Here is a 14,416-nt window from a genome sequence, read left to right on the forward strand (position 1 = left end):
AAACCAGAGTGATTTAATACATATATTGTTAACTTATATAACAAAATTGCGCAACACTACACAATATATCAAGCCAGCTACCAAAATACCCTTACAAGATGGGCAATACATTGTATATATTGATATTGGCCTTAGGCACAGGTCTCCTTGCAGTTAGCAAAAAAAAGTTTTTTGTCCTCTAAACAGTGAGATGATGTACTAGACTCATGTACATCTAGCTGACAAAGATGTGTGCCTTATGTCTGTTTTGGCTTGTGGCCCAGTAAAAGAAAGCAATATCTACTGGTGGCAAAGATTTATCTTTCTCACATTGTTTAATTTAAAGGACTTTCAGAGGACCGGAGAACTTAAGTATCCAATAATTCATGACAAAGGCAAAAATGAGTGTAAAGTCAGAAAAGGGAAACATCATTTTGTATCATAAAAATTATGTTTTCATTTCTTACCCCTTTAATCATCTTGTGACCCTTCAAAATTATCGTTGGTCCTGACCCCCAGACTGGGAACCAATGACTTATGGTGTCCTTTAAAAGGTACAAATTAGCAGCAAAGCAAGACAAAGTGCTCCTAAAGGCACATTTCAGCTTGTTCTTTTCTGAAAATGCAACAGACTGAATTTTATAATTAAACTCTCCCAATTACTTTTGAATTCCTCTCATGTTAAGACAGCTTTGATGACAAATTAATAAATGTATGAATGCAGGCCCACTTACTTTTCATGATTTTCAAAGGCACAACCTAAAGGCCAATTTTGTGGATTCAACAGGCTCAAAAACTAGTAAAGTACAAGGCTATAAAAATTAAACCCGGTTTTAATGACTTTAGAGAAGAAAAATAACGTGTAGAGTGACAAACTGTTTTCATGCAATGAGACCAACAGTTTCACAACTCCTGTCAGTGAAGTTGTTGTAGGTGTTCAGCAGTGGAAGCTCACTCACTGCAGGTCAGCTGGCACAGTTTACAGATGGATCACTGCACAGCCCACACACACACACACACACACACACACACACACACTGGTAGCTCTCTGCCTGGACCATCCCACACTCAAACAGTCTTTCCCACAGAGCCGGCAGTCAAGAGGAATATGGGCAAATCCGAAAGCCAAATGGATATCATGGAGAAATCAAGTAAACCTGGAAAGCGCCGTTGGACTGTTGCAGAAATCGGTCTGTCCGTGCTGCTGCTGTTGGTCAGCTGTGCCTTGGCCGGGCTGGTAGTCCTCTACACATCGGCTGTGAAAGGTAACGCCTCCGTGGAAAGGCTCACTGTGGAAAGATCCAGATATTACAGATGGCAGCAGTAATGACAAGTGTGTCCCTGCTCTGGTTCTGTGTGACTACTAGCTGGCATTGACACAGGAAATGATCCTGACCCTAGAAATGCCTTCAGATGTGACCATGACATGCTTTATGCAATATTGATACACATTTGTCATCGGTTAACCTTTTTAGAGATTTTTAAAGGTTAATGTAACTCACCAGAAAAAGCAAAATAAGGGTTTTGCCTTGTAATACCATATATACTCTACACAACCTTAACCTTTAAGTAGGGAACTGCAACTCTAGGCTCTTTCTTTGAGAGAATAGATCATTTTTTGTGGACGAATACAACTCTGCATAAGACGTGATTGTATTTTCTTTTTCTTAAATGTTACAAGTCCATAAAAAACTATTACAATTATCATTAGAATTCAGAATAAAGTCGCCCTGGCTCTGTCCAATGTCTAAAATCTGTTTCTTCCAACCAATTCAGAGCAATCTAACAGGCCGAGTGTGTCAAGGAGCTCAACAGGTGAAGGTGAGTATAATCTTTTTATTAAACACGGGATACACTGTGAGATGAGTGGGTCGGCATGTGTCACATTGGAGCCTGCACCTCTGGTAGTCACTGTAATACTGTAATTCCCTTTACTGCATGATCAGCAGGGCCACACAAAAGTGAAAGAACAGAGTCACTGCTGACATAGACATTGCCCGTCAAACACACAGACTACACTGTTTATTTAGGCTATTTACTGTAGACATAACTCGATATTTCACACGTCATCCTCCTTATCTCACTCGGTCTGTCAAATAGTCCACATGCTTTCTCTTAAATGTTGACACTGATTTTTCCAGGCCAGCTGTTCCGCTCCAACGTCAACAGTGTGTGCACAACTGCGAACTGTGTTACTGCAGGTGAGAGGAACTGTTTTTTTTTCCTTTGCTCTCCTGCTGTTTCATTTTGCAAACAAAGTCAACCCCCATCCCTGCAAAAAGCTGTTTTCTAACCACATGTGAATCTTCACCATCCCGTCCCTCTTCCTCTTTTTCCCCTCTTGTCTTCGTGATGCCTTAAAGCCGCTCGGCTCTTGCAGAACATGGATAAGTCAGTGAAGCCCTGTGATAATTTCTACAAGTACGCCTGCGGGGGTTGGCTGGAGAGACATGTCATCCCGGAGACGAGCTCCCGTCACAGCGTCTTTGACATTCTGAGGGACAAGCTGGAGATTGTCCTCAAAGGTCAGCTTAATGTTCAGCGGTCAGTGGGCCGCAGTGTTCGGAGCTGTGTGTGGGTTTCATTCAGAGATGAAATGTCTGCATGTGTTTTGTTGTTGCAGGTGTTCTTGAGATGGAGACAGAACAGGACAGAGATGCCATCAGGAAGGCCAAAATTCTTTACAACTCCTGCATGAATGATAGTGAGGCTCTCTTTACGCAGTCTAAAAATGTGTATTTTTACTTCTAAAAAGAGGCAAGAAAACAAAAGGCGTGTTGACAAAAACAGTTTGTGTTTCTGGAGCTTCAGCCAGTGTTTCTGCAGGGCTCACCAAGTTAAATTTAAGACTTTTTAAGATCTTTTAAATAGCGCATAGAATTTAATACCTGTTTCATGATCATACTGGCCAAAGTATGAAAGTATGATGGAGAATCAATAGAGATGACGTGACCTAGACTTATTTATATCACAGTTTTTCACTACTTAACAGTATAGAAGTATATAACAGTAATTTCTAATTATATAATTAATGTAATTATTGTAGACGGGGACATGATAAGCGACATAAAATGGATGGATGGATTAACCAATTAAAAATGATTCATTCATTTAAGTTCATTTAAGTTTTTGCTAAAATGGACACTTGCCCATGATGAGACAATGAGCTTTGTGGCTGCTGTAGCTAGCAGTAGTGACTGAAACTCCACATAAAAGGATTGAACAGCTTCCTGCAGCAACATTCACTGTCGAAACAATCCCGTTTTTAATTTTTTAAGCGTGTAACGTCTCCCGACAGCCTGCAATCAGATACAAAAACATTTTATAACCAACATTACTGCCTACAGTACGCAAGATAACATGTAACACTTCTGTAAATTAAATTCAAGACATTTTAATACCTTCTAAGGTCTTTTTTGATGAAACCAATTTCAGTGCCTTTGAAGACTTTTGAAGACCTGCAGATACCTTGCTCAGCCCAGTTGTCATGGAAATGCAGATCTTCAAATTTCCATTTTTCTGAATCCTTTAAGGACTTCCCGTCCATGTTGAAAGTTTAAGTTGTGGTGAGATTGTTTTTGTCCACTGCTCTTTCAAAGGTATAAAAAAGAGAACTTTCCATCTCAATAAGGCATGTTGTCTTACAGAATGACTGTTGTTATGTTTTATAAGTTGTGGTGTTTTACCTGCAGGCCTCATAGAGCAGCGTGACTCCCAGCCGCTCCTGAAGCTCATTGACAGTATCGGAGACTGGCCTGTGGCGTCAGATGACTGGAACACCACTACAAGTAGAAATTCCCCCGAATCACACTCTGGTTAATGCCTACAGTTTGTTCTGTACAAACATGCAAATGTGCACATGCAATACATCCACACAAACAAGCACTCACATTCCCACTCAAACACATGTGCTCACGCAGAGCTCGTGTAGCTATATTTGCACTCAGTGAATTGCTGAGTACGAGCTTTGTTGGCGGGATCAAGAGGCCGGCCGAGGCTCTTCAGCTGAGCAGTCAGGTGTGGAGTTTGGGAGCGTGATGAGTGGGCAGAGGTAGCAGGTCCTCGCACAGGACTGTGAAGGATGCTTTAAATAGTCTACTCTGCTCTTCCCCAAGCTCCTGGCTCTTGCCACTTTAATTAAATGTAATCATGGACGGTGGCTCAAACAGAATTAACCACGCATAGCTGCTTCTGCACACCCAGATTTACACAGAGAGCCCAGTTAACTGTGCAGCTGAGGCAGAGAGGGAGCCTGATTTTTGCAGCCTAATACATTAAATAGTTCTTTACAGCAAGACAACTGTGTTTAAATTAAGTAAGTGTTCTTTCCTGTTATTGCAGAGGAAGCATGGAGCCTGGAGGACACACTGGCAAAACTCACCGCCCGTTTCCACAAGAAGGTTCTGCTGGACATGTACGTGTGGACGGACGACCGGGACTCTCGGCGCCATATCATTTATGTAAGATCATCTGTTGGAGTACAAATGACAGCCATAATGTCATTATACAGTCATTATAGATAAGGCTGGTCTATATTTTCATTACTGTCAACAAATCCCATGAAAAGACCAAAGGCAACAATGTTAGTCTGTCTCTTAATACTTTCCAACTTCCTTACCCTGTATGTGGCACTCAGGCCCATTTGTTTCTACTGAAGATATAAATCTAGAAAAATTGATCAAAAATATATTGTTTAATTTTTACAAATGGCTTGTTAATTTCCAACTACTACTACAAGTAGTATAAGTAGTAGTAGTGGTAGTTTTTAGCATTATATTACTGAAACAGAAGTAAATATTGTATTTGCTGGGGACTATCTTCAACAGCGGAGAAATACACGTTTGTTCATTCATTCATTGTTGGTTTTGGTCTTTTCATGGGATTTATTGACAATAAGGAAAAATGTAGAATATGTCCAGACATATCTTTTAATTATGCTGTTAAAAACACACCAAAATGTAAACATCATGAAAAGATTACGGACACACAAAAATGCTTAATTGCTCTTCTTGTGTTCTGGTTAGATTGACCAGCCGGGACTTGGAATGCCATCAAGAGACTATTACTTCAATGATGGAAACTATAAAAAGGTGAGGCCTTAAACGATCCGTTCACCCAAATCACAAAAAACACAACAACATGTTTTCTGACTTAACTCTAATCATGCACGTAATTGTTTTTTGTTATTTTGTAAAGGTTTTGAGATATCTTCCTCTCAGATTCCTGCCTCCACCACAGTACAATGGAGGGGAATGGGATCTTGTTTGTGTTAACAGCATTAAAAAACAATACTTTAAAAACTCACCATCTCTTTACAGAAACTATGTCAGGGTTACGGCTGCAGTTACAGAACTGCGTTCTACATTTTGGTATTAAGTATTCAAATGTCATTTTCCATTTATTTAAGTGGTACAAACATAATACCAGTCACCTCCATTGTTCTGAGACAACCTTCATTTTGTTGTGGAAACAAGATTTATAGCCTGTGATTGCACCATAGGTTCGAGAGGCCTACCTACATTTCATGGTTTCTATTGCGAAGATAACCCGAGAGGACAGGAACTTGACTCAGGATGACGACCGTGTGTGGGAGGAAATGATGCAAGTGCTGGAGCTGGAGACAGACATCGCCAATGTGAGTGCCAGCCGCGACAGGAAATGGAATTTTGGGACGAGAGCTAAGGAAAATTAATAATGACAAGATGAAAAATGAGCACCTCCTCTCTGCTCCCAGTAAATGGGAGAACCAGGCTACATTTAGTGTCGTGACATAGGAGATCAGGCAAGCTTTTTTTGTTGGTGCCTGTCAAAACGCATGACAAATGAGACTTTGCTGATGAAAGGAGAGCAAAATGTGAATATATATATAACCAAGCATCAGTTTATAGAAGGCTTTTTCCTTCCTGTTGCTGGACAGGCCACATCACCAGCAGAGGAGCGCCAAGATGTCACCGTTCTCTACAACAAGATGACACTTGGAGAGCTACAGAGCACATTCAGCCTTAATGTAAGTGTGATTTCACTTAACCACTGTATGTTTGACAGAATGGGGAAACTAAACGAGTGAATGAGGATGTTTCCACTTAATAAATAATTGGGCTACTGCTTAGGTGCCTTTGAGCAGGGCAGTTGACAGCTGTCCACTTGGTAGGGAACCATAGGCAGCAAAGGCAAAGTAAGACACATTGCTTGTAGCACATTTATACTATGGCCCAGAAAAACACTAGCTGACGTGTGTCTGTTAAAGGAATAGTTCAACATTTTGGAAAATACACTTATTTGCTTCGTTGCCGAGAATTAGTTGAGAAGATATAAATGTCCTACTTTTCGTTTTCCAGGGTTTTAACTGGACACGATTTATTCAAGGAGTGCTGTCCAGTGTGTCCATTGAGGTCCAGTTGGAGGAGGAGGTGGTGGTGTACAGCTCTCCCTACCTTGAGAAGATGAATGAAGTTCTCTCCAGACACAGTGTCAGGTCAGTCCTACAGTCCATGGAAATGTAATTATTACAGGATAGCTACAATTCAGTACAACAATTAATCAAAAAATAAAAACAATTATTTCTGTTTGCAGAACTATGCAGAACTACCTCACCTGGCAGCTCATCATTGACAGAGTTAATAGCTTGAGCCGCCGTTTCAAAGATGCCAGAGCCCGTTACAGGAAGGTGCGATGAGCATGACGTAACAGGATAGCACATATTAACATGGGCTTGTTCAAAAAGTAAATTACAGTGTGTGTCTGTGTCTATGGTCAGACTCTCTATGGGACCACTGTGGAGGATGCTTGGTGGCGAGAATGTGTCCGTTATGTCCAGAGCAGCATGGAGAACGCAGTTGGAGCTCTGTATGTGCGTGAGACCTTCGCTGGAGAAAGCAAACAGATGGTAAGTCCCTCTGCTCTATAAACAGAAACTTTAACTTCCATAAAGCACGTTACCACCACAATAGTAGTTTACATCAAACAATGAATACAAGCTTTAACTGTCACATGCTGCATTGTAGTCAGAAATTCATGGAATGATGACATTGCAGGGCCAAGTGTCACTTTTCAAGCCTCAAAATGCATTAAGTGCCACTAAATCAAGAAAATAAATTATCTCTGCCACATTAATTTTTAATACTTTTGTGACACTCGGACATGAAGTGCACTTTTGTATCACAAAGACAAGAAGCACATTTCACAATTCATTTTCTTCACCGTTTGCATTTAGTGTACAAACAGTATTCATTATGTGCCATGTATGTATGAAAGTTTGTTTCTGTATGGGCTTGTGACGACACTGTTCACAGGTCAGTGATCTCATCAGTAAGATCCAGAAAGCATATGTGGAAACACTGGAGGAGCTGAGCTGGATGGATGCTCCCTCGAAGGAGAAGGCAAGAGAGAAGGTGATGTCCAAGTAGCCAAGCTGAGAAAAATAAGGGTGTAAAAAATGTTTGGTATTGTCACACTGATTGTTCTGCATCTCATGCAGGCCATGGCAATCAAGGAGCATATCGGCTATCCAGATCACATTCTTCAGGAGAGCAACCAGAAGCTCGACCAGGAGTATGCTCATGTGAGTAGGAACTGAGGCTATATCCAACAAACACTATAAATAGCTGACAGATGCTCACAGTCACTGATATCTGATTTTGTCCTCTTTCTCTTTCCAGCTTAATTTTAGTGGAGAACACTACTTTGAGAACATCCTCGAGAACCTCAAGTCTGAAGCGCACAAGAGTCTGAAGAAGCTCAGAGAACCGGTCGACCCAGATTTGTAAGCTGTTGATGCATCTGACAGTACAAGCTGTCCTTATTAGTAAAACACAAGCTCTTGTATGCAGGCGGTCATCATATATAAAATGTCATCAAGGGTAACAACACAAACCCCTCTTTTAAACGAGGTTGATTACACAAAAATCAGTCATACATTTTTGCTCCTTCTTCCTGTTTTCCAAGATAGGAAACAGGGTCGCGCTCAGCCAAAACGTAACAAAAAAGATGTTCCAAAATGGGAACATTGAATGTCCTGTTGCAAATTTAGAGACAAGAGGAAGATGCTCTGTGTCTTCATAAAATAATCCCCAAAGAACATTGAAAATAAAGGTTTAAACATTTTGTTGTCTGTGCATGGATTTTACAGTGTTGTATCTCCACTCCTCAGGTGGATCATTGGTGCTGCTGTGGTGAATGCATTCTACTCACCCAACAGGAACCAGATAGGTGAGAGCTTTACAAGAATCTCTGTGACAAAAAATATATCTTTTTTTAATGGTAACACAGTCACTCCTCATGGATCAGCATTGCCAGTACTTATTGTGCTCACACTGCTGTTGTTTTTGTCTGCTCAGTGTTTCCAGCAGGAATCCTGCAGCCGCCTTTCTTCAGTAAATATCAGCATCAGGCCCTTAACTTTGGTGGGATAGGAATGGTCATCGGACATGAGATCACTCATGGATTCGATGACAACGGTGAGACACGAGTGATTCATCGTGGATATTTTGGGGAAGCCCAAACTGATAAATGTAGTTTATCATTCACTGTCAATTCATTGTAAGTTTGCTGTTGACCTCAATAAGTTACATGTATCATGTCTGGCAAACAGTACTTTACTTAATGCGTTATGTTTCCTTGCAGGGCGTAATTTTGACAAGGATGGTAATATGCTAAACTGGTGGAGTAATTACTCTGCAGAGCATTTTAAAGATCAGTCACAGTGCATGGTGCAACAGTATGGCAACTTCAACTGGAAGCTAGCAGGTGGACAAAACGTAAGCACCCAGTGGCATGTATGAAATGAGATGTTTTGTCTTGGCTGTGATCCCTGACAATGTAAACCATGTTATTAAGTCACCACCAGAATGAGTGTTTTCATGTTGGTGTGTGTTCTTGGTCTTGTCTGTGTGACTGCAGGTCAGTGGAATCAGCACTTTAGGGGAGAACATCGCAGACAATGGAGGAGTTCGTCAAGCATATAAAGTACAAAACCACATGTTGCTATTTCAGCAGCGATGACAAACTCCAAAATGCTCATAATAAACTTTCCGCACACATGAAATACGTTTTTTAAGTGTGTGTTTGTGTGTATTTACAGGCTTATCTAAAGTGGGTGGAGATGGAGGGTGAAGAGCCTCGTCTACCTGGTCTAGACATGGATCACAAGCAACTTTTCTTTCTTAACTTTGCCCAAGTAAGTAAGAATAATGAGGGAACGTGTTATTTTCTGAATGTGTTATTTCAGCAGACAGAGGGCAGACAATGATTTCTCCATCTTGAGTCGAGAGCCAAAGCGCAGGAGGTGCATTTTTCAGTGGATGTTTGGTGCTGAGAAGTAAACACTGGGACAAAGGGAGAGGGTCAGGGGGTGAGACGCTGAAGCAATCCCAGAACAAATCAGTGTTCAGCTACGCGCACACAGGGGATGAGAAGAGCTGCCAAAGTAAAGAGCATCTCGGTGCCAGGGAATGTAAAGCATAAGCAGAAAACTGTCATCAACAATAAAACAGGTCAAACATCCCTTACAAATCTTTTTCAAGAGCCACAGTCGCTCCCCACTGAGATGGTGAATTTAACAGTTGGTACATGAGTAAAATAACCAAACTTGCACATATAAAAGCTGGGAATCAGATGAATTATTAGATGCAAAGTGCTGTAAATATATATATAGCTTTAACAGACGGAAAACTCCTAATGACTGCTTTTAAAACTAGATTCCTCTCTGCTTATGCAATCTTTTTTCTTTTTAGGTGTGGTGTGGTGCTTATAGGCCTGAGTATGCCAGCCAGTCCATCAAGACTGACTCACACAGTCCCTTAGAATACAGGTAAGGAGCTTTAGTGTGCTCAGATATATACGTCAGAACCAATGCTGATTAAACTACCACTCTATTGATGAGTAAGTTGTGGTCTGGAATCTAGTGTTGTAAATACATTTCTGCAAAGGTTTCTTTCAGCTCATTGTTTTGGTTTTCCAGCCCACAACTTCACTCTTAAGGTTCAGTCTCACTGCTCTCATGTCTTTGTTTTTGGACAAAGCAGGCCACTTTTTTAAGCAAAAAAGTTGCAAAAAAAAAACAAAACAAAAAAAAAATCCCCACTGTATACACTACCTGTCCAGCATAAAATGGCAGCCAGACAAAGCTAGTGGTGAATATAGTGGAGCATTCAGCAGCTAAAGAGCCAGATATTTTTGTCTCGAGTTGGCAGAGACCAAAACCAGAGCTAAAAGAAAGTGAATATTGGACTTGTATTCATCAGGTGGCTGCTGGATGTGTAAATAAGCAGCTGTTTGCTAACAAGTTCACCATGTCATCTTAAAAGGTGAAGATATGTCAGTGTTGTGTTTGCAGCTTGATTCTGCTGCCCCCAGAGTGACCAAACAAAATATGTTATATTAGGTTTAATTATTGTCTTTTCCTAAAGTAACAATCACAAAGTTTACACTTTAATTCGTGAGTCAAATTTACCTTCCACCGTTGTTACTCTCTCTGTGGCTGCTCCACTTTCTCTCCAGTCTCAGCACTCATTAAATCGAAAGTTTCACCACACTGTAAATATAAACCTGATACTCCCGCTGGAAAAGTATTTTATTGTGCCAAAGCACAACTCATTGAAGTATCAGCGCAGCTCCATTTGCTGATCCAAAAGTGAGGTCTTGGAAGCTGGACTCACACTTAGCGGTGCTCCTCTCACATTCATAACATACCTCAGATTTTATCATCCTGATCATTTTCCGTTTCTCTTTCGTCTTTAGGGTTCTTGGCTCTCTCCAGAATTTCGAAGCGTTCTCCGAAGCTTTCCAGTGCCAAAAAGGCAGTCCAATGAACCCCGAGCTGAAGTGTCGTGTTTGGTAGAAAGTTTTTCTCTTGACATATTTATTTCTCGACACGGGCAACTGAAATCAAAAGAACAAGTTGTACTTCTTAAACCCACAGAGACATCCTGCTTATTCCAATGTATTTGGGGCAGAGTGATGACACAGATATTTGCATATACTGTAGATGTATTTAAAATGGATGACATCCTGGACTACACCCTAGTTTTAAAACTTAAAGCACGTATACTATAAAAAAAGAAACTTGCCCGAGTATTTTCTCAAGCTTGAAGTGTTGTCTCTGGATGAATAGGTCACTTGTTCTTTTTTTCTGCTGTGTCCCACGACAGATGGCGAGTGGGTCCGTGAACAAAACGGTTACATAGAAAACTAAGACCTTGTGAAAAGGTTAAAGCTTATATGGCTGGTTTCAAATGCTTTGCCAGCCCTTCTTGAATTAATCCATAAAAAAAAAATCTCTTGTGTAGATCTTTGTGATTTTATCCATTAACATTTGGCACTGAGTTGCCTTGTTGTCTTTCCTCTGATGTATTGTTTTCAAGACATTGTGCCACTTCAGAAGAAACAATAAGTGAACAAAATCTAACTCTGACAGAAGACTATGAAATAAATGAAAGCTCGAGGCTTTGCTGAAGTAAAGCTACAATAGAATTAGTCACACTCTGAGAGTTTGGTCATTCACTGTTACATGAAACAATTTATCTAAAGACTTTAAGACTGTTAAATCTTTGCAGCTTTAACCTTAAATTAACATTCTGAGAGAGCTGCGGCTCTCAGCATTTTTACACTTAACAGAGTGGATAAATATTTAAAATTTACAAAGCTATTTAGTACTTTTTGGAGGATCTTTTTTTTCTAAGTTTCTTTATCACGTTCTGCCAATGATTGTTGCTCAATACTCAATGCAGAAATGTATATGTGTGTCATGACAGTTTGCTGTAAGAAACCATATTCCACATGTTTAGAAGAATATTGGTGGCTTGCTACTTTTTAGCCAGTTAGGAAGCACTTGTTGGAGACAGAATGATGTGATAATGATGAAAAACCAATGTATATCACCTTATTGCATTATTGGTTACTGCCAAGCTTAGATGCAGGCTTGAATATACAGTCAGTTGCTGATCACAGCTGTGTTGTGTGTTTGAAGCTCGCTCCCTCTCACATATTCCACCTTTTACATGATGTTGGCCAGATATATAGCTATCTAAACTCCTAACGTGCCATTCGTTAGATGGCACTTACTTACATTTATTCAAAATTACAATGTCTGCTTGTGTGATATCTGTAAGTTTACATTTAACCCGACATGCTGATCGATTTGTAGAAGAACTGACCTTTGCTTCACCACACGATCTCCTGAGAGGACATGCGAACACACAGTGATTACAAGACTTTTAGCCTCTGGGCATAGCCAATTACTTGCTAAGGGGAAGGGAGAAGAAAACCCCTCAGATACACTCACACATGGACAGGCAGCAGATGAAGTGGTTCGCTCTCTGATCTGGCATTGATCAGTGCTGTGTAAGATGAAAGGATGAAGTGCGGTGTGCTGAAGCGAGGTAACCGCTGTAGCCGAGCCACGAGCCCACAGGCAGACACACTGAAGAATGGGGCTTGTCATTAAAGAGATGGCCAGGACCAGGACTGTTATTTTCTACCTTTATCAACAAGTAATGACAGGAGAATCAAAGCAGAGCAGAACTCATAGTGTAGCGGCTGCCGGAAGCTACCGGTTTTTATGCTCAAGAGAGCTTTCAAACAAAGAAAGTAACACACAGAGCCGGTTTTGAAAGTTTGCTTGTCATTAGTCACATTCAGGATGCCTTGGTAAACTGAATACGACTTTTACGTCTCAACAGAGGCTGCCGAATTGAATGTGCATATTGAAGTTTTACACTTTCAGTCTGTCTCTCAGTCTTCACATATTGGCAAATACTGTTGTGTTTAGCAGGGGGAGAGGGCACGCTAACGAAAGACTGTTTTACTCAGAATGTAAGTGCTGATAGTGTGCTGCCATCTTAAAGCAAAGTGTAACATTTTGGGAAGTATACTTATTCACTTTCTGGAGATTTAGTCGAGAAAATTGATACCACTCCCACTTCTGTCTGTTAAATATAAGCTACAGCCAGCAGATGGTTAGCTTAGCTTAGCATTAAGACAAGGGGAAACAACAAGTCTATGGCATTTTATTTTTTGGACAGATTAAAACGGGCGGATTTAATCTTTGGATGGAGCCAGGCTAGCTGTTTCCCCCTGCTTCCAGGCTTTATGCTAAGCTAAGCTAACCGGCTGTTGGCTGTAGCCTTATATTTAACAGACAAACATGAGCGTGGTATCAATCTTCTCATCGCACTGTCCCCCTGAAAGCCAAGACGTGTATTTCCCCAAATGTCAAACTATTCCTTTAAACAACAAGGCACATATATCATGTCTGGTTCAAAGCTGGAGGATGAATCATAAGCTACGGTGCAACACGGGGCTGCCATTTGAAGGGCAACAGCTTAGATGTTGATCTTGTATATTTTGTCTGATTTTCCTCAAAAAGAGTAAAACAGTTCAAAATTGTTATCTGAACTCAAAGGGTACATAGTATACAATGTGTTATTGTAGATACTCAATGTTCTATACTGCAGTATTTACATATAAAGGATTTAAATCAGGTAAGAAAGAGAGCATATATTTCTTACCTTAGTTCTAGCTTCACATTTACTTACATGGTGAAATTGTGTCGTTTTGAAATTAAGAGCCAAGTACAAATACATTTTTGTTATATATGAACATGTCTCATCTGTATACCCATCAGAGGAGTTTATTTATCTACATGAATATTTATGAAATAACTTGTTGCTTTGCAAAAATTCAGATGTTAAAAGATGTTTTATGAATGTTCCTGCTGCTATGTAATTATCTAGATTGCCATTAAAGTGACTGTCTCAACTGGTACGATCTCAAGTCTCCCTTTTAAACGTGTAATTTTAATTCTGTATGTTTATATAAAAACACAACACAAGACACAATCATGTAGGATTCATTCTCATCCATGCAAAGGCAAAAAGATCAAGTGGATTTTATGCAACATATGCATTTGTGATAAGCACTCACTCAAAGGCATTATGTTCCTCTCCATGTTACAGAGTCACACGGTCATGTGTCTTCTTACTGTGTATGAACCCAGGCTCATGCTTCTTCACTTTAAAGTAAATAAGAATAAGGGTGGCTCACCTACAGTTTTTTTGCAGAAATGTTGTACATTTCAAGCAAGTGTGTGACTCTGAAGTGAAAGCATCACCATCACAAAAAATAAAAAATGACACTTCGGAAAAATCTCAGGTCAACACATTGATGGAGAGTAAAGACTGCTGTGGATGTAATGTGAAGATTTGTTGAAGGGGAGTAAAAGAAAAGCACTATGATTCTGGGATGAAGCCATAAGAGTTGATCTTGCATATAGGCAGGACACCTGTTTGTCATGTAAAAAAGTTAGATATCTTCTCACTTTTAGTAAATCTCCACTCATGTCTGCATGAAACTCACTGACTGAAGCCAAGTATTGACTTTTAATGTAATTAGATACATACACAAAATGATTTATTTATTTATTTATTTCATAAACTGGGAG

At 40.1% G+C, this 14,416-nt stretch overlaps 1 protein-coding gene across 2 annotated transcripts; it reads left to right on the forward strand.

The window, feature by feature from the left end:
* Nucleotides 1-1,087: 1,087 nt before the first annotated feature.
* Nucleotides 1,088-10,816, forward strand: mmel1 (membrane metallo-endopeptidase-like 1). Of its 2 annotated transcripts, XM_070902939.1 has the most exons (23): nt 1,088-1,244; nt 1,756-1,800; nt 2,121-2,180; nt 2,343-2,504; nt 2,603-2,683; nt 3,672-3,767; nt 4,321-4,439; nt 5,004-5,069; nt 5,480-5,614; nt 5,897-5,986; nt 6,318-6,454; nt 6,553-6,646; nt 6,737-6,865; nt 7,272-7,370; nt 7,457-7,540; nt 7,638-7,741; nt 8,129-8,187; nt 8,316-8,435; nt 8,602-8,735; nt 8,878-8,943; nt 9,059-9,154; nt 9,711-9,787; nt 10,717-10,816. In XM_070902939.1, the coding sequence occupies exons 1-23, from the start codon at nt 1,088-1,090 to the stop codon at nt 10,814-10,816; spliced, it is 2,310 nt and encodes a 769-aa protein (XP_070759040.1). The 2 variants fall into 2 exon arrangements, with proteins under 2 accessions (XP_070759040.1, XP_070759041.1); XM_070902940.1 differs by lacking the exon at nt 1,756-1,800.
* Nucleotides 10,817-14,416: the final 3,600 nt, after the last annotated feature.

Source organism: Enoplosus armatus, chromosome 3, assembly GCF_043641665.1.
Source record: "Enoplosus armatus isolate fEnoArm2 chromosome 3, fEnoArm2.hap1, whole genome shotgun sequence".
Taxonomy (NCBI): Eukaryota; Metazoa; Chordata; class Actinopteri; order Centrarchiformes; family Enoplosidae; genus Enoplosus; species Enoplosus armatus.